We start from the raw sequence: 20,540 nt of genomic DNA, 5'->3' as shown, positions 1-20,540 counted from the left end.
TCTAGTGTCACAGCTTCGAACCTTTGTAGCAGTTGGGTCGCTAGCCGGAAGTATGGGACGAGATCATCTTTCCTCACCTCATATTCAGTTAAGAGTTGATTGATTATGAGCTTGGAATCGCCATATACCTCAAGAGCTGTGATTTCCATGTTGATCGCCATTTGGAGCCCGATGATCAATGCTTGGTACTCAGCAACATTGTTGGAGCATAGCTCATTCAGTTGGAAGGAGTAAGGTAGTATGTGCCTTTGTGGTGACATAAATACTACTCCTGCCCCCGCTCCGTCTGCTCGTGCGGATCCGTCGAAGAACATCGTCCATGTCGGGAAGATGTCGATGTAGAACACCTCCTCGTCAGGCAAGTCGTCTGAGATTTTCCAATCAGCCGGGATTGGATGATCGGCAAGGAAGTCTGCTAGCGCTTGTCCCTTGACGGCTTTAGCTGGGACGTAGATGATCTCATATTGATTAAGAAGCAAAGCCCATTTAGCGAGTCGCCCTGTCAAGACTGGCTTAGTCATAACGTATTTGACAGGGTCGGCTTTAGCAACCAAGTGGATGGTGTAAGCATGCATGTAATGTCTGAGTTTCTGAATGGCAAATACCAAAGCGAGGCACATCTTTTCTATTGGGGAATAGTTCAACTCAGCGCCGGTGAGAGTTCGACTGAGGTAGTAAAGTGCTCCTTCCTTTTGGGATTCATTCTCTTGCGCCAAGAGTGCTCCGATTGAACTTTCCTGAGCAGCAATATACAATATGAGTGGTTTCCCAGGCACAGGTGCCCCCAGGACAGGTGGACTTGACAAATATTTCTTTATGCTTTCAAAAGCATTATGGCATGCTTTGTCCCACACGAATGGAACATCTTTCTTCATAAGGCGACTAAACGGTTGACAACGCCCTGCGAGGTTGGAGATGAAGCGTCTGATGAAGGCTAGCCGTCCTTGTAGACTTTTCAGCTCGTGCAGGTTTCTTGGCTCGGGCATGCTTTGAATAGCCTTGATCTTTGATTGGTCTACTTCAATACCACGGTGCTTGACGATGAAGCCGAGGAATTTTCCAGAGGTGACGCCAAACGCACACTTTAACGGGTTCATCTTGAGGTTGTATTTTCGCAGCCTTTCGAACACTATTCGCAGATCCTTCAAGTGTTCTGATCTTTTCTTCGTCTTAACCACCACATCATCTACGTAACATTCTATGTTTTTGTGTAGCATGTCATTGAAGATTTTCTGCATTGCGCGTTGATACGTAGCTCCAGCGTTCTTTAGACCAAAGGGCATTACCTTGTAGCAGTAGATACCTTTTGGAGTACGAAAGGCTGTTAGTTCCTCGTCTTCGAGGGCCATGCGAATTTGATTGTATCCAGAAGAGCCATCCATGAATGATAATGCCTCATGGCCAGTGGTTGCATCCACCATGATTTCAATGATTGGCAAGGGGAAGTCATCCTTTGGGCAAGCATCGTTGAGGTCCCGGAAGTCTACGCAAACACGTATTTGTCCTGATTTTTTAAGGACAATGACGATGTTGGAGATCCACTTGGGGTATTGCACTTCTCGAATAAAGCCTGCTTCGATTAGCTTGTCGATCTCGACCTCGATTTGTGGGATAAGCTCAGATCGATAGCGTCTTTGAGTTTGCTTTATCGGCCGTGTTCCAGGCCTGACCGCAAGATGATGAACAGCGATGATAGGGTCCAGGCCGGGCATTTCTTTGTAGGTCCAGGCAAAGACGTCTTTGTACTCTAACAACAGCTGATAATACTCCTCTATCTCGTCTGTACTTAATAATGCACTTACGAAGATAGGTTTTGGTTCCTTGCTTGTACCTAAGTTGAGTTCCTTGAGATCATCAATTGTGGCTTGTCCCCCATCTTCGAGCTGTGGTGGTGCAGCAGTGACATCTTCCTCGGGGATTTCGTCTTCTTTACCTTCTTGAACCGTGACGTGGAAAACATCTTGGATCTCCTCTTCGGTGCTGTCTTCTCGGGCTTGTCGGCATAAGGATTGTCTGGTGTTCTGGGAGAGGCGTTCCTCGCAATCTTCATAGGAAGGAGCCTTGACCGGGTAATTGAAGAAGTCTTCTGGGAAGAGGTCGCACATTGTGATGGGGATGGACGATCTTTGTGTCGAAATTTCATTATCTCCAATACTTTCACATTGTTCTGGAGGTTGACAGGAGTTGTTTTGCCCCCTTTTCGACTGATAAACTTGTGGACAAGATGGTTGCTGCTTGTCCAATTTCTTCGAAGCGATCTTCGAAATGCATTCCTCACAATCTTCATAACAAGGAGCCTTGATCGAGAAATTGAAGACATCTTCGAGGAAGAAAAGATCCCGCATGAACGATCTTTGTGTTGTAATTTCATCATCCTCAACATTTTCATGTAGCTTTGAAGGTTGACGGTAGCTGCTTTGCCCCCTTTCCGATTGGTGAACTTGTGGACAAGACATATGTTTCTCGTGCAGCTTCTTCGGAGTGACCTGAATCCATCCTTCATCTTCACTTGACTTGACTGACATGGTTTTGGAACATGCCCCCAGCGGTTGAGGTGAAGACTTTGAGTCGAAAGAGCCAGAAGTGACATCTTTCTTAGGGATTTCATCTTCAGTGCCGTTCTCTTGGGTTTGTTGGCATGAAGATTTGCCAGTGTGGACGATGATGCGCCTCCTTACCTTTAGTGGTCCTTTTGTGTCAACCTCTAGGATTGCTTGGCGCTTCATCCTTGAAGGAATCAAGCTTCGAACGTCGTCCTTTTCTCCTAACCCATTGAGCTTTTCTTCCTTTAGTGTTGTCTTCCTTTTTCCAAAAGGCTTCCCATTATCTTCAAACCTTTCTGAAGCTGATCGTCGCAGATGAGAGATAACTGTGTTGCTTTGTTTCTTAGGCTTTAACAACCTTTCAAAAACAGAGCTTTGGGATGTCGGCGCGTTAAGCCTCTTGAAGACAGAGGTTCGGTCTTGACCACCAATGCGATTAAGCACTGAAGTTCTGGAGCTTGACTGGCTCATCCTATCGAAGACCGACGTCCGAGGGGAGGGTTTAGGCTCTTCTTGGTCTTGTTCAATGCTCATGCTGACATATTGAGTGCTAGTGTTTTTCGCTTGGCTTGAAATCATCACAGGTGCATTTGGTGTGAAACCAAGTCCGGCTTTGTTGTTGTCAACTCCGTAACCATGCTCCTTCAACTTCTTTTGAGTTTTGGTGAGGTTACGTTCTTCGTCATTGACAGTGTTTGAAACCTTCTTTCCAGCCACCGCAGAAGAAGCGAAGTCGTACCCGGCTTTTGACATGAGTTTGTAGGCGTTAGGGTCAAAACCTTCCTCGGTCCTCTTGGTTGGAAGAAAGCTTGATTCCACCTTCTTTGGTAGAGCTTTTATGAAGCCTTGTGGTAGTCTTGCGGCCTTAGCACCCCCTAGCTGTGTCAGAGGCAAAACTGCATTCGTCTTGAGCAACTTCACGTTATCCGTGTGCCACTGTGTGTCGGCTTTTCTAGTTTCGAATGGAGATTGACCATTCTTTCTTCTTGACATCGGGATATACCGGAATATGGGTGCGTTCGGTCCTTCTGACGGCATCCTACTCCCTTTGGTTGTTGCAGGTTTAGCAAACTCGTCATCATCTTTGCTTGAAGATGGCCCGGCCTGCTCTTTTTGTTTTTTAGGCATGGCTTGCCACTCCTGCTTTTTAGGTGCTGCTCTGCCCGTGGATTTGATCTCTTCCGGAAGGGCTTCGGGTACCGTCTCTTCATCCATGTAAAACTTGGCATCTGCAAAGTGTGATTCGGCTTCGGTGAATGGCTTGGTATCACCTTGGATCACCTTCACTCCTTCTCGGTAAAATTTTAGGCATTGGTGAAGGGTGGACGGCACTACCCCATTTGCGTGGATCCAAGGTCTTCCTAAGAGCAAGCTATAGGAAGTTCTTGCATCAATCACGTGGAATATCGTGCTTGATTTGAGCTCTCCCATGGTCATCTCTACTCGGATCATACCTATCGCCCTTTGTCCTCCTTGGTTAAAACCCTGGATCAGCAGACGGCTCAGGGATAGTTCATTCACCTTGATGCCGATTATGGTCATTGTTGATTTTGGCATGATGTTTATGGCTGACCCACCATCCACAAGCATGCGGTTGACTTTGTATTCCTTTATGTACCCGGAGACGAAGAGAGGACGGTTGTGAGGCTTTGATCCCAACAGTAGGTCTTCGTCAGTGAAGTTAATTACGTCATGGGTGGCACAACATGTGGCACATTCATGTGGCTGAAGCTTCGAGCCTTCGTCGTTACTTTCTTGCACTTCGTGGTCGTCGGGACCTGCCAAGACTGCTGCTAGTGCTCTTCGCATCTTTTTTGGCAATGGTAGCGCTTCCTCGATGCTAAAGTGTGTTGGCAGACCTTCTCCAGGTGTAAGGGTCTTTTCTACCTCAGTGGCAATAGCTTTGCCTTTTGAGGGCTCTTCTATTTCTACTTCAACCATGTGACAGGCCACGGTAGTGCACTGTTGGAAAAAGTCATTCGGGAAGTACTCACGCAAGGAAACGGGAATGCGTGGCTCCTGCTCCATAGGTTCCCTAGCATATGTTGTTTTATTATGCTTTATGTTTCTTTTAGGCTTCGCATTGTTGCGGCCGTGGTGATTTCTTCTTTGTTCCACCTTTGGCTGTATGACTTGTGGTCTTGGTTTCCTTGTCTTTTTGTAGGTTACCAATATCCATCCTTCTTCATCATCAGCATGTGTATCTTGGTCGCTTCTCTCCAGTGATGGTTGTGTAGGAGGTGCCGTGCAACTTAAGCATTCACGGGAACGGTCAGGTGTCATTTGGAGAGGCACAGGATTAAACGATCCAAACGCAATTGTAGTGGTATGCGTTGCGGCCGTGTCCTCAAGGTCGAGCTCAATTTGCCCTTGTTGTGCTAGCTTCATGATGAGTTCTTTGAGAACGAAGCACTTGCCAACAGGATGGCTCACAATACGATGATACTTGCAGTACCTAGGATCGTTTGTGCGATTCATTTCTTCAGGACGCTTGCATTCGGGTAGCTCAATCACCTTTTTTTCCAGCAAGTCATCTAACATGGCAGCCATGTCAGAGTCAGGAAAAGGGTACGTTTTCTGTTCCAACTCTCTCAAGGTGCTCTTGTATCTGTCTTGGGTGCGAGAAGGCTCACTTGTCTTTATCTCCTTCGCTTTCTTCTTGGAGGAGATCTTGATGGGCGCTGAGGAGGTCTTGATGGGCGCTGATGAGGTCTTGATGGGCGCTGAGGAGGTCTTGATGGGGGTAGTGTTGACGGTGAAAGCTTCCTTAGCAGGCTTCTTCCCGGTCTTGTCTACATTTGGGGCGAATACTTTTTCCTTATTGAAGTTAGTAATCGGCTCCTTTTTCCCGTGATTAGCGATACTCAGCTCCATGTCGTGGGAACGAGTTGCTAGCTCTTCGAATGTTCTTGGTTTTATGCCTTGGAGGATGTAATGTAACCCCCAGTGCATGCCTTGAACGCACATCTCAATGGCAGAGGTTTCAGAAAGCCGATCTTTGCAATCCAGACTTAAGGAGCGCCATCTATTTATGTAGTTGACGACAGGTTCATCTCTCCACTGTTTCGTACTGGTCAGCTCTAGCATGCTTACAGTACGACGAGTGCTGTAGAAACGGTTGAGGAATTCCCTTTCTAGCTGGTCCCAACTGTTGATAGACTCAGGTTCGAGGTCAGTGTACCAGTCAAAAGCGTTACTTTTCAGCGAACGCACGAACTGTTTGACGAGGTAGTCTCCCTCTGTCCCAGCATTGTTGCAAGTTTCAATGAAATGGGCGACATGTTGCTTCGGGTTGCCTTTTCCATCGAACTGCATGAATTTTGGGGGCTGATAACCCCTTGGCATCTTCAAAGAATCAATCTTCTTGGAGTAAGGCTTTGAGTACAGTACGGAGTCATGCGAGCTTCCTTCGTACTGTGTCTTGACAGTGCTTGCGATCATCTCCTGTAGCTGCTGGATAGATAGAGATCCCATGAATGCCGTTGTTTGGTCTAGCTTCGGCTTCTCTTCAACTTTCTCCACTGGTGGCTCCTCTTCTTCGTCGTCTTCTTTCTTTAATAGGCCAATATTTGGGTCGACTTTCACATCGGGCAGCGCATCTAGTTGGTTGACAAGTGCGGCAATCTGCAAGTCCTTCTCTTCCACAGTCCGTGTGAGCCTTGCGATTGCTTCATTCATCTGAGCTAGCTGCTCCTCGATTGAAGTTGCTCCAGTGGTCATGACTTGCATGGTTGTACTGCCGCTCGAATCAGCGTCGGAGAGTAGGGACTCTGAGTATTTCTTCGGGCTTTCCCCCCTTGATGCCCTTAGCGAGGCTAGGGTGATCACATGCTCGTAGCTTAGGTGCTCTTGTTCCTTTGACAGAGTCAATGCAGGGGCGGAAGCCGCAGCAAAAAGAGCTCTTGCCTTACTTCGGGTCATGATGCCTGAAATATCACCACTTGCGGCGATGATGTTCTTGTTCTTTGCTTTGATTGCAGGAACAGCTTGATCATTTCTTGATGCCATTTGCGTTTTTCGATGATTGGAGGATAGAGATGAGAGGTAGAGACGTCCCACTGGGCGTGCCAAATTTGTAAACACGAATTTTTTCTGAAACAAGAAACAAGAATACCGTGTACAAAATATCTTTTTGTGTTTAATGATTTTGGGGTTACAATCTCTTTGTAATTTGATCCTCTGATTCTATCTTCGTAGGGTGTAGGTTTGTGGATGAGCTGTTGATCCAAAGGGCCGTCGGGGCTTGATCTAGGGATGAACAGTTGATGAACGGATCTTCGAGGGCTTTTGAGCTTGATCTTGAATACTGGGTGTATGGATTTCTTCAAGGGGGCCGTCGGAGCTTGATCTTGAGGGTTGATGGATGAGCGGATCTTCAAGGGCTTTTGGGCCTAATCTTGAAGACTGAGTGTATGGATTTCTTCAAGAGGCCGTCGGGGCTTGATCTTGAGGGTTGATGGATGAGCGGATCTTCAAGGGCTTTTGGGCCTAATCTTGAAGACTGATTGGATGTGTGGATTTGTTGAGGTTGTTGATCCAAAGGGCCGTTGGGGCTTGATCTTAGGACGAACGGATGATGAACACTTTCTTCAAGGGGCCGTCGGGGCTTGATCTTGAGTCGGCGGAAGTTCTTCAAGGGCCGTTGGGGCTTGACCTTGAAGGAGGGTTTGACGAAGAACGAAGAGTGTTTTCTTGATCCTTCGGGATTTTGCTTGAGAGCTTTAGAGTTTCAAGGCTTCAAGGTTTTGGTGTGATGTAAATTCCCTTCTTTCTTTCTCTTCCTCTTCCTTTCTTTCTCTTTTTTTTTTCCTTTCTTTCTCCCTTTCTTCCTTTCTTTCTCCCCCTAAATGAATGTCTTGGCTTCCTATTTATAGAATTTCAAAACTTGATTTTTGGATTTAAATAATCAGATGAAATAAATCATTTCTGCCAAGTAATGACACGTGTCCTATTTGATGACTTTTCCAATTTATTTCGATTTTTCATTGAGTCACACGCTACATGTAAAATTTATGTGACACGTGAGTGTTGAAATTTTAATTATTGGTCAACATTCATTTCACCGAAATTTCGATGTCCACAATACGATTTTGTATCCCACTATTTATGTAATTGCAGCTCCAAATCTTGGTAACAAAATTTCATCACAATTTGTATTACTACATTAAAGGTTTATAGATTTGTTTAACACTGATTCAGTATTAATTAATTATTTTTTGGTGATTAGTATTAATTAATTATTTAGAATATCTCATGATGTATCAATTATTGCAGCTTTACATAGGAAGATCTTTGATGCAATCAGATTTGGGACCCCACTGGCAACCCAGTAGTTCAATAATTGTACTACTGCGCACTTCTAGATTTGTCCTTGTTTTCTCAGCTTTTATTATTGCCAAGCTTTTGATCGTTTAGATTTGTTGTCAAGAAATCTCCAAGGGTTTGTTTTCAAGATTCATTATTCAGCAAGGAAGAAAATTTCAGTAGAACAGTCTGATTATATGATTGGTCAAGTCATTCTCACAAAAAAATGGACTGTTTAGTATTTGAATAGTATCGAGGCCCACGTAAGCACATAGCACTGGTGCCGCTCCTTGCGAGTGTCAGACTAGTCACTTAGTCAAACAACTTTACCGAAGCTTTAGTAGATAAGAGCTGTTTGGGTCACAAGTTGGGCGGTTCTTCTGTGTACCATCCTTAGGGAGGTCAGGGATTCGATCATCCGCTTCTAAAAAAAACCTCTTGTGAAGAGCTTTTCGTAAAAACAGCGATCCGGCTCGGAGTGGTAGCCCACTACTACCATTTTATTTTACCAAAAAAAAATATGTGAGAACCTAAAGGCACTATAAAAACTCCAACTCATACAAAGGAATGGACCATTTTGTATAATGCTATCAAGCCCCACACATAGATACAAACTCAAAGCATGGTTGCTGTTTCTTGTAAGTGTCAAACGAGTGACCTAGTCAGACAACCGTACCAAAGTTTTCTTTTGATAAAGTGATAATATATGTAAGAACCTAAAAACTCCAACTCATACTAATGTGGCTTGACATCATTTTGATGGTATACACACCAAACTTGAAAGGATTTGTCATAAAAATTGTTGTGAAATTAGGCATTGGGTACGTACCTAGTTTGCTGTTGTGTTACATCCAACCTAAATATTTAGGTTAGAAAAGATTTGAAATTTAATGTTGGTGGGTCAAAGTGTCCCTCCCCCACACCCCAGCTGTGTGGATGTTGTTCTTCCTTTTTTCTCCAGGCAATCCTTTCTGTACTGGACCTATTGGAAATTGCCTCGTTACAATCTTTCGAGGGTACCGTCGACTTCTCCAAAAAACCTTCCATATCACCGATTGTATACAACAGATGTAGTAATTTTGCTCATTCTGATTTTGTGACTCGTATACAACCGATTATACCTAAGATTTTCTCCGGTTTATGATTTTATGACCAATAACTTGCTTTCTTTCAACCTGGTTTACAAATTGGATGGCAAAAGGCAAAGTGGCAAATGAAACTGCTATACAAATTAGAAATGCTTTTCACATAACCGGGATCTGCAATCTTCATGTTTTATGTACAGTGTTGAGCAGGTTATTTGTACATTTTCCGACAGACGGGTTCTTACGAATTTCATAAAATTAGTCTCATAAACACCTAACTCAGAAAACTATTTCAGCTGCAGACGACATTTTCATGTCTTGAAACTCCAGGCAGCTCCCGACGATATTCCAAAGACTCAAGGTTCTTCCTTAACCATCGCTGCACTACATCTTTAGAAACACGTTTTCAACACACTGGTTGCGATGTAGCATCAGTAGCCACTCCCATTGAGAAAGCTATGACAACTGTCGTAGAGGTTGTGAAACATCCATCGTGAAGCAACAATGAGCACTCAACACTGTTCTGCAGTTGAAGCAAACTAGACTTATTTGCGGTTTTCAAACTCGAATGCATTTACCTAAGATGCAGCTTAATTTTCAAGTTTTTAACTGAGAGATCTCCTCCAAATTGCCCCCTCCCACATCCTGCACCCCAATTTACAAAAGTAAAAGGTACTTTTACCTTTTTTTCTCAGCAGATGATTCAGTTTCATCTGCTTTCAATGGGATGATCACAGGACTGTAAAACTTTACGTTCATCCGTCAGTTTAATCATTTGAATTCCAGAATCCCGCGGAGACTGAGCCACTTGTTGCAACTGGCCAACTGCTGTCTGCAAAACACTGCATCCAAAACACCAATCATATAAATGGAGGAAAAAGGGACCATAACTTTTCTGTCTAAAAGTAGTACCTTTAATTCTTAAACTGAACTGAAATTAAAGTTTGAATATAATATCAAATCGCATCAAATTAATCAGAAATTCACGTTAAACTTACTCTCGAAATGCTTCCATATGCAAAGGCCAACCGCTTGCAAAGATAGATGGATAGGCCTCACTGAATGGGAATATCTCAATCCTCCTCAATCACTCGAAACAGTGAAAGGATTTCCTCTCTATTAATAGCAACATGGCTTAGCAATTGACTGAGAATCATCCAATCATCAATTCCGCTGAACCTGTTCGGCTATGGTTTCTACTTGCAACCGGAAACAGCAAATCGTCGTCTTTAAAGGATGAAAGATTTTCATGATTAACCTCATCATGCCGAACACTTACTGTAAGTGATTGAGGAATATATCCTGCCTTCCTTATTTCATTTGTTAAACATTCAACTGTAGCATATATCTCCTCCAACTCATTATGAGACTGATCACCCGCCATAAATACATGAACATTACTATCGACTTCAATCCAACTGCAACCAGGTGTCTTCTTGAGCCCCCTGCCTTTGATCTCCGATCTAATCCTAGTAGCATCACTCCATTTCCCATACTCTTCATACAAGTTTGCAAGAAGTGTACGGTAACCAATACTAGTAGGATCGAGTTCAAAGATATGATCAGACACAACTTCTGCAAGTCTTTCATCACAGTGAATTTTGCATGATCTGAGCAATGATCCCCATATACGATCATCTGGGGTACAAGGCATTGCCAAAATAATATCGTATGCATGTTTTAAATGGCCGGCTCGGCCTAAAAGATCAACCATGCAGGTGTACTGTTCAAGTTGAGGTTCAATTTTGTAATCCTCGACCATACGTTTAAAATATTTCAATCCCTCTTCAACCCTCCCTGCATGGCTGCAAGCAGACAGTAGAGCTGTAAAAGTCGCATGGTCAGGCTTCATTCCTGTTGCTTCCATTTTCTCAAATAAAACGAATGTTTCATCCGCATGGCCGTGCATTCCTAACCCCAAAAGAATTGAATTCCATGATACTTCAGTTCTTTCAGGCATGCTCTCAAATATAGCCCATGAGCTCTTTATGTCTCCACATTTTGCATAGGTAGTTATAAGGGAATTGCTCACAAGAACATTGGACTCAAATTCTTGTCGTAAAAGGTAACCGTGAACCTCCTTGCACGACTTCATGACTGACAACTGAGCACAAACCGACAGCATACTCGCAACTGTCACGGCATTGGGTTTGACTCCATCGGACTGCATGTCGAGGATTGCCTTTAAAGCTTCATCTGGAAACTCATTCTGAGTATATCCAGATATCAAGGCATTCCAAGATACCAAATCTCTAGCGGGTAGTCTATAAAAGACAATTTGAGCTGACTCCATGTCTCTGCATTTTGCATACATATCGACTAAGGCACCTCCGACAAAAACATCTAAATCAAACCCCATTTTTACTACTAGCCCATGGATTTCCATGCCTCTAGGCCTAACAGCCAAGGAAGAACAGGCTCGCAGAACAGACAATACAATGACAGAATCCACAAAGCCATATTCTAATACATAGTTATGGAACAGATTCAATGCCTCATGAGGACGACTGCTTTGAGCGAAATTTGAAATGATAGCTCCCCACATGACAATGTTACGATTTTGAGATCTTTGAAAGATTTCAAGGCCAGCTTTGCTATCACCGCATTTAAAATACATGTCCATAAGAGCCGTTTCAACTCTTGCATCATGGTTCAATTGAATGCTATAACAGAACTTATGGATTTGCCTTCCCAATGCTAAATCCAACAGTTGAGAGCACAAACCTATAACGGCGACCATTGTGGAAGTATCTGGTGATAAACCAATTTCTAACATCTCTAGGAACAACTCCACTGCTTGTGGCAAACGCCCGTTCGCAACATATCCCGAGATCATCACATTCCATATCACCGGATTCCCAATGATCGATTCTTCATAAACAATGCTCCCAAAAACATATTCCGCATTCTTTACATCCCCACATTTCATGTACATATCGATTAATCCACTAACCAAAAACTGATCTGTAGCTATCTCCCTTTTCACAACAAATCCATGAATTTCCCTTCCATGAACTGAACACTGAACTGAAGAGCATGACGAGAGAGCCGAAAGGCAAGCCACCCGGTTCGGCAACACCCAGTAATCATTAACCATCCGACTAAACATCCTCAACGAACCCATATAATCTCCCCAATGGCAAAGCCCAGATATCATAGTATTCCAAGAAACCAAATCTCTCTCACGCATTTTCTCAAACAGCTGGATTGCATCCTCAACAGCCCCGCACTTCCAGTAAACACCCAAAAGCGAATTGACATCGTAAACATCATCCAAAACTCCTAATTTCAAGACGTGCCCATGAATCTCGCGAGCCTTTCCGGCATCACAAAGCCCCCCGAACGCCTTAATCAAACAGGGAAAGAATCGAAATTCCGAAACCGGCAGACCAAATTCAAGAACTTTGACGTAAATGGTGATTGCATCTTCGAAGTTCCCGTCCTCCACGTAGTCCTTAATCAGCTGGCCGGCCGACGACACTTCGAGAAGCGAACTCTCCCGCGAAAACCCACGTCCCAGAATCGGTTTCCGAGATGGGGCTTTCAGGAATTGGATTCCGGAGCAGAAATTATGAAACTTTGAAGTAAAAGATAGAAAGCACGGCGTACTTGGACGTCGGAATTTGTAGTGTGACGCCGCCTCCGATTGTATTGCCGGGTAATGAATTGAATACCAGCCTTGTGGCACTACAAACGCCATCTCTACAACGTCGTAATGGTAACGCGAATTGGAATCTGAACTCGTCGGAGCTGTAGAAGCAGCCGTCGTAAAAAGCCGCGGGATTATCTCCAAGGAACAGATAAGCAAATTATGCGCGCCAATACGGCGTCGTTTTTGGTTAGGGCATATAAAATGGCGGGTCTTAAATACCCTTATTGCGGGCTTCTCTGCCGCTTACGTTGTCGTCTTCCTTCTACTCGAGCCTGCTGAAAGAGCTTCTTCTTATCGCCGATTACTCGTCAAAAACTCGGAATTTCAATGGAAGAAAAAGTGTCCGGTTCGCCGGCGAGCTTCATCGACAAGCCAGTGGTAAGAGCTCCTATTTCCTATTCCCCTCCGGTTCGCTTCGAATCGGTATCTGCAACCTCTCCGGTTTGTTTCTGTAATTTCGAATTTCGTGGTGCTTAGATTCCCGGCGATGTGGTTCTCGACCTCTCCGACATGACTAACCAAACCATCAAGCTCGGCGGCGGCCTCCGCCAGGTCCCTCTCTCTCTCTCTCCCTCTCCCTCTTCCCCTCTCCCCCTCTCCCTCTCTCCCTCACTTTGCATTCATTTCTGAATAAAAGATTGAAAATTTCAGGATTTTGATTCAATAGTTGCGATGAAGGCTGGGACTTTGAGGTTTACGAAGCCGAACAAGTATTGGGTCGAAACATCTCAGAAAAGGGTAAGCAATTTTCCCTCCAATTCACTCTTTTAAAATACGAAAGTATAATTTTTTCAGTTGCATACGGTATTTCAAATTTGTTGGGTTTTTTGTACAGTATGTGCCTTGTGTGGGGGACTCGGTACTTGGAATCGTGGCGGATTCGAGAGCAGATGTAAGAACTTGAACATGTCTTTGTTGCATTTTGATGATTATTGGTTCTTTGGTGCTGGTCTTTTGCTTATGAATTTGGTTTGTATTTGTTTGGATTTAGAATTTTCTGGTGGACATTAAGGGACCTACATTGGCGTATCTGCCGGTGCTAGCTTTCGAAGGAGGAACTAGGCGAAACATACCAAAGTTTGAGGTTTGTAAAGTTTAATTTACATCTATATGCGTTGCTATGCTACTCATATTATTGATAGTATACAGAAACATGAGTATTGGTCCAGGGCCAAAGGGGTAGAGGAAGACCTAGGAACTCTTTGGAAGACACTCTAAGAAAAGACTTAGAGTACTTGGATCTAACGAAGGACATGACATAGAACCGAGCGCAGTGGCATTCTAGGATTCATATTGCCGACCCCACTTAGTGGGAAAAGGCTTTGTTGTTGTTGTTGTTGTTGTCAATACTTACTAATTATGGATCAACTGTATGATCTACATAACATCAGTAGCCTCAATACTTCGCTCGCAATCGAAACATCTTGTTTTAGACCAGTTGTTATTACTCCCAAGTAAAATAAAAGTTGTAAATATATGAGGGAGCTTTTATGAGCTTAAAGTTTGTCATAATCTTGTTATTAGTGACTGATTCTAACTTACTGTAACTTAAATGATGTTCATAGCCACGTCAAACAAGTAATTAGAACATGATTAGGCTCCAGTGTAGTTAGAAAATGTTTGTTAGAAACAAGTAATTTTCATAAATCGTTTTTTTTTTCTTTGGGGGTGGGGTGGGGATGGGAGGAGAGAGAGATAAGGAACAGGGGTACATCTCTTCAATGGGAAGTTCAGTTTAAAGCTATGAAACCCTAGTTTAAAACCAGAATTGGAATTATGTAGAAAAGCTGCTTGGCCAAATAGCGCTAGGGAATTTCTTCCTGTATTGAAGTATTTTCGTTGTTGTAATTTTGGTCCGTAGCAGTTAGCACAATAGTCAATTACTCACTTTCAACTTCAAATTCTGGGCTTTATTTTTATATTTTGTACTGTTTAGAAATGGCTAATCAGTTACTTGACAGGTGGGTACATTGCTGTATGTTCGGGTTGTGAAGGCAAACCCTGGCATGAATCCTGAGTTGTCATGCACTGATGGTTGGTTTTCTATCTTATTCGTTTTCATTTGGGACGCACTATATTTCTATATGTTTACCCTGTGTATTAGCTCTTGTAAATATTGATTTGAATTCCTGTGATGGTTTCTCGACTGTGATTGAAATTGTTGTGTGATTTCTAGCCAGTGGAAAAGCAGCAGAGTATGGCATCCTTAAAGATGGCTACAATTTTGACTGTTTGACTGGCCTTTCAAGAATGTGAGATGTAGTTCCCTTTCTATGATATATAAGAAGTTCTTAGGGGATAGATACTACTCTAGTCTAAAGCACAAAGCCAATGCATAAAACAGGGTTTTTTTCTTTCCTTCTATGTTATAATTAACCAGTCATCTGGTTTACAGGTTGCTGAGATCGCCAAGATGTCCAGTTCTCGAGGAACTTGGGAAGAAAATTTCCTTTGAAATAGCAGTTGGTTTGAACGGCCGTGTTTGGGTATACTTCATTACTGCCCTTACATACTTTTGTAAAATTCTTTGTTCTTGTTTGGGTTTATCCTTGCATTCATTGTATCTCCGTATTATCTTAGATTTTTTTCTCTCGGTATCAATAGTAAAACCTAGGGGTGGAAAAAATTCCCGAAAATCCCGAACCGAACCGAAAAAATCCCGATCCCAAACCAAAAATTTCCCAAACCGAAATTCCCAAAATTTTCGGGATGCTATCCCGAACCAATCCCAAAATTTCGGTATGGGATTCGGGATTGGCTTCTCGATATTTCGGGAATCCCATACCAAACCGAAAATATATAATATTAATTATTATTATTATATATATATATATACACATATATATATTATTCTTTTATAATTGATGCTAGTAATTTCTAATTCATGCTCAGCAACCTAGAATACCCTACACCTTGCATATTTTTCATGTTCTGTTGATATTCATGTGGATTTTATTATTGCTGCTGTCATGGCTGATGATTTCAGAAGGTTTGATTCTTTTGTCTCTCAACAGATTGCAAAAAGAGTTTAATTAATTTGAATTTTGACTATGATAAAAAGAGTCAAGCATGCCAGTGTTCAATTAAATGGTAGTGTGAATGAAATGAAATTCCTAGTTCATGAATGTGTTCTTGAATTATATATTTGAAGAACAATTCATAATTTCATATTTCAATTTGGGATTCCCGATTTGTCCCAAAATCCCGAAAATATTTTGGGATTCCCGAAATTTGGGATTCCCGAAAATTTGGTTTGGGATTGGTCTTCAAATTCCCGTCCCGAAAAATTTCGGTTTGGGATTCGGGATACTAGTTTCTGTATGGTATCCCATACCGAACCACCCCTAGTAAAACCTGTTCAAACTAAGATCGTTGCTTGCTAGGCCTGATTTTATTGGGTCTTGGACACTTCGGCCAAACTTAATTCTCGGGACATTTTCATTGTTGCAGACTTGTTCTCTACAACTCCCTTTCTGTTTGTAAACACAACTCTTTGGTTCTTTTTAACATTTAGGTCAATGCTGGTTCGCCATCTTTGATCATCGTCGTTTCTAATGCAATCATGAACTCGGAATCTCTGACTGGAGTGAAGCAGAGAATCATGGTGGATAAACTCATTCAGAATTTGAAGTTATCAAGTTAGTCTGTTACGGTGTTACCTATTGATTCAAACCCCAATTATTTCCTCTCTGACTCTTTTGTGATACGAAACTAACTCTCTTTAATGCTTTTTGTGTAGCATGACAATGCAAGACCTGCAAGCTTTGCAGCTGTCAAACTCACCCGTTGTGTTTTCCAGAAGACGTTTTGTGACGAGGGTTAAGAAGACACGATGAAGTCCCGCGATCACAATCTCATATGCTAAAACATTCTCGAGCACGAGCCTTATGACCTGTGTGAACCCGTTAAAGCAGTAGATAGTATGAAACTATTCCTTAACTCTTAACCTAAATTTTGTTACTTAAGCAGGGGAATTCGTCGTTTTAATCGATTGTCTATTGATTCTGCATTTTGTTCCAAATGAAGTTCGACTCGTGCCAAGATATTCAAATGTAACAGACGATTTCAAGGTTACAATGATGGTCTTGTTCCTTTTTACCCCTGTGCTCAACGTGACAACACACATATCTATGTTGACGACGAAATTATTGTACTAGTTGTGTCATCTTGCTAGAAATTGGCCAAGCAGTAAATGATGGTGTCGTTTTACCCCTTTGATCTCAAATGGATCAATGAAGTTGTACGGTATTGACCCATAAAAGCTTTTAGCTAAAAAAACAGTTCGAATCCCCGGTTGGAAGCGGATTGAGATGCTCAAAATTTCTTACAGAAAGATCTTGCGGAAGTGATTTTTGCACATCTTTTTTTTTCCTTCCCTACCCATGTTTAGTTGTCTCGAATTGAATAAATCAAAGGAAAATTAAGAAACGTAATTAAACAGAGGTGTCTTTATGGAAACAAGAGGAAATAAATACAATATTCGGCTTGACTAGACATATAACAAGTCGAAGTGGTAAATTAACTCATTGAATTGTTAATAGGTATTTGTTAAAATCAATTTAATTTAATATTACCATAATATACATGTGAGATTGATAGTAATAATGATAATATAAAATGAAATTAAACTAAATTGATCTTAAATGAATATCGATTTACAAGCCAACGGATTAGCTACCTCTAATAACAAAGCTGACACACACACACAATCAGTCTTGCAGTCTGAATCGATCTTAAATGAATATAGACACGTGGCTAAACAGTGGGCCCAGATACAAGCTCTTAACCCTGAAGTATTAAATGCAACTGCAATGAGTCACATGTATGTAACACAAGTTCGAAGTTCTCTGATCAATTGGTGGCCGAAGGTTCTCATTCACTGTGCCTTTGTGTTAATCCACACAAATACAGTCGTACATAATTATGGATCCAACAAGTACGATTCCTCATTCGTGTAGTCAAGTACGATTCCTTGTTCGTGTAGTCTCACTCTCAGCACTCAGCACTCACACCACAAATATAATAATTATTGGATCTTGTTTTTTGCCTTCCTGGATCTTCTTTTCTCAGATCTGTAATTTTTCTTTTGTTTTTGTTTTAATTTGATCGCGCAATAAGTGTTTCTGTTCTGCTGACTTATGATGATGGCTCGGTTGAATGCTGGTTGGATTCTCGTTTTTGTTTTCTGAAAAGTGGCAACTAGGTCATGCAGGTTATGATCTCATATGCTGCATGCAAGTGAACTTTGAGCCCTTAAATTATGGAAAAATACTTGGTTCCCTAACTCCGTTTCTTAAAAACGTCATTCTTGCTTACATGTGAATGTATAAAATGCGCAAGTGAAATTTTTTATATTTATGTTTTTGATGAGATATTTTTGCGCTAAGCAGTATCCTTTGAATACAAGCTGTCGGGTGGAAGTTAGGGAAAATATGAAGAAAAAAACCAAGTCGTGTAAAAACTATGGAGAGAAACTGTTGTAGTATTATGTGGATCTCTGTTTTTCAGAAAATTTGTGATGGTTTAGTTGTTTTCGATCAGAGGCTAGCTAGTTTCCATTGGATAAAGGAAAATACTGGGAGTAATTAATTAATTGTATATCAGCTGGGTTTGGAATCCCATACGTACTCTGAATTATTCGATTAATATAAATGATATAATTTCATATATCAATTGTCGCCATTTCCTATCATGTAGCAGTAAAACTAGTTCAACTCAATCTGTGAATACGTACTACTGTACTAGCCCCAGAATCAGGGACAGTGAAGCCCCATTCTCTCTCTCTCTCTCTCTCTCTCTCTCTGGGAAATTCTAGGTTGGAAAAACAAAAACAAAATAAAAATAAAAATAAAGAAAGAAAGTGTTATTAGTACTTCAAAAATCTCATTCTACATTCCTCACAAGTGTATTTTTCTTTCTAAATATGGAAAGTTTGAAGTGTAGAATGTGAAATTTGAAGTGTCAATAACAATTCCTATAAAGAATCTAATGATTTAGAAGTTTTGTAGTCCGTCATCTGCCTCAAAATTTGAAATTCTTATTCAATTTCTTTCGCCATGATTTACAGGTCATGCATGATTGGCTAAAGATTTGTGTGCACAATTTAAACATTCACGCAAATGAATATATATATATATATAGACACACACACACACATAGGTGCCATGAAACAAAAAACAACATGACCAAAATGGTGAAAGTGTGACAAATAAACAAACGAAAATGTTTCACCAATTCATGCATGCGAACAAAAGCCAAACGAAGATATATAAAGATTTTTTCCCATTTTTCAATCGATGTAAAGAGACTCTAAACGATGGATTTGATCAGCAAAGAACAGTAGACTCATTAATAATGTACCAAGTTTGTTTTTATTTGATAATACATGTGATCAAAAAGTTACAGGTTCAAGTCATGAAAACAGTCTTTTTACAAAGCAAAGATAAGACTGCGTACAACAAATATTCCCTCCTCTTCCTAGCCTTCGCAAGCAGAGAACTTTGTTGACTTAAGGTTCCCCTATTTTGGTAATGCATGTGTGTCCTATTGGTTTGTTCATGTATGAACATATATAGCTACATGTATCTTTCGTACACGTGCATTGTCTTCGTTTTTATGGAGAAGTTTGAATCTTTATTTTTGTTCTTAAATGTGCTTTGTCCCTATGTTTCTGCCATAAAAACACGCCAATCTTTATCATGATTTTCACAAGAAATAAAACATGGAAATCTGAGTTTGAAAACTCTTTCTAGTGTTTGAAAGGAAAATATCATTAACTAAGACGTGTTTGATGATTTGATTATACCTTTAAAAACATTTGAAATTATACCTTCAAGCATTTGAATAATCACTTTGAAGATATTTTAAGTACCATTAGAATATGATAATGGGTAGTGCTATCCACACATCTGTTTTTACTTATCACACACCACTCTTAATTTTTTGTCACCGAATCAAATAAATTGAAGAAGATCAATGGCCAAATATTAACAATATTGTGTGCGAAGTAAAAATATGTGTGTGAATAACACTTTACAAGAATAATACATATGTAAAAAGCTTTGTTATTATTGCATAGGGGAGGTTAATTTTTTTCTTTCTTTTCCTTAATGATGAATTGGGATACCGTACTAATATAAAAGTTTCTTGTCATTTGGTTCATGATTGGAAAGCTAAGAAATTTGATCATTTGCACCCTCACATTGTCAAAACTGAAATTATGAATTTAGGCACCCAACTTATTTAAACTTTTTATTGATCTTCATTCCAAGACCCAATAAGGGTCCAGAACTTCATTAATTGACTTCATCCAAATTATTGGAGCTTCTTCTACCTCTATGTGTAGATGGCAGATGCACCGCCAGCAAGATATAAGGCGAGAGACTGAGGAATTTGGTGCTGACAATGATGTCATCCAATCGATATGATGATATGTTAATGGTCGTCTGCTACAGAAGCCATAGCTTTTTGCTGTCCATACAGAATATATACACACACATACATACATACATACATACATATATATATATATAACATATTCAATCTTTCTACAATAAATACAGTCAAGTGTATCAACGACATATCAACAACTATAAGTTTGTATAAATCTACAATATTTGGGGATATTCCATCCAATGGATTTTTAATTTTTTTTGACAATCGTTAGATTAAATCTAAGAATCTAGGTGGCAGTGTATTCAATGCTCCAAAGTATTGTAGTCACGTCCCTAAAGTTTATCAAAAATATCAATAATATTAAGGACATATTCACATTATAAAAAGTACAGTTAACTGCATAGTAGAAAAATTCACTATTTTAAGAGTCTAAGTATCTTTGATCACTTTATAAATTTGTATGAAAATGTATATCCGTACATGTATGCCAAGCAAAAGTAGTGCCGATGGCTGCAGATATAGAGAGATGGTGAAATTAGATCACCACCCACTCACTAATTC

General features: G+C 41.0%; 2 protein-coding genes across 3 annotated transcripts; one reads left to right on the top strand and one right to left on the bottom strand.

Moving 5' to 3' along the window:
- Positions 1-9,028: 9,028 nt before the first annotated feature.
- LOC137711357 (putative pentatricopeptide repeat-containing protein At3g01580) lies at positions 9,029-12,693 on the bottom strand. 2 transcript variants are annotated; one of them, XM_068450583.1, is made up of 3 exons: positions 9,931-12,693; positions 9,615-9,774; positions 9,029-9,455 (listed from the first exon to the last, which is right to left on the bottom strand). In XM_068450583.1, exon 1 carries the CDS (start codon positions 12,630-12,632, stop codon positions 10,086-10,088), a length of 2,547 nt encoding a protein of 848 aa, XP_068306684.1. In that variant the 5' UTR covers positions 12,633-12,693; the 3' UTR covers positions 9,029-9,455; positions 9,615-9,774; positions 9,931-10,085. The 2 variants fall into 2 exon arrangements, with proteins under 2 accessions (XP_068306684.1, XP_068306685.1); XM_068450584.1 differs by having other exon boundaries at positions 9,029-9,450.
- Positions 12,694-12,801: 108 nt separating this feature from the next.
- Positions 12,802-16,682, top strand: LOC137711359 (uncharacterized). Its single transcript, XM_068450585.1, has 10 exons — positions 12,802-12,962; positions 13,062-13,136; positions 13,236-13,322; positions 13,420-13,476; positions 13,576-13,668; positions 14,546-14,618; positions 14,761-14,836; positions 14,980-15,070; positions 16,099-16,222; positions 16,324-16,682. The coding sequence occupies exons 1-10, from the start codon at positions 12,912-12,914 to the stop codon at positions 16,326-16,328; spliced, it is 732 nt and encodes a 243-aa protein (XP_068306686.1). The 5' UTR covers positions 12,802-12,911; the 3' UTR covers positions 16,329-16,682.
- The last annotated feature ends 3,858 nt before the right edge of the window (positions 16,683-20,540 follow it).

Source organism: Pyrus communis, chromosome 12 (assembly GCF_963583255.1).
Source record: "Pyrus communis chromosome 12, drPyrComm1.1, whole genome shotgun sequence".
NCBI lineage: Eukaryota > Viridiplantae > Streptophyta > Magnoliopsida > Rosales > Rosaceae > Pyrus > Pyrus communis.
The sequence above is the reverse complement of the archived record's forward strand: the minus strand, read 5'-3'. Positions and strand labels throughout refer to the sequence as shown.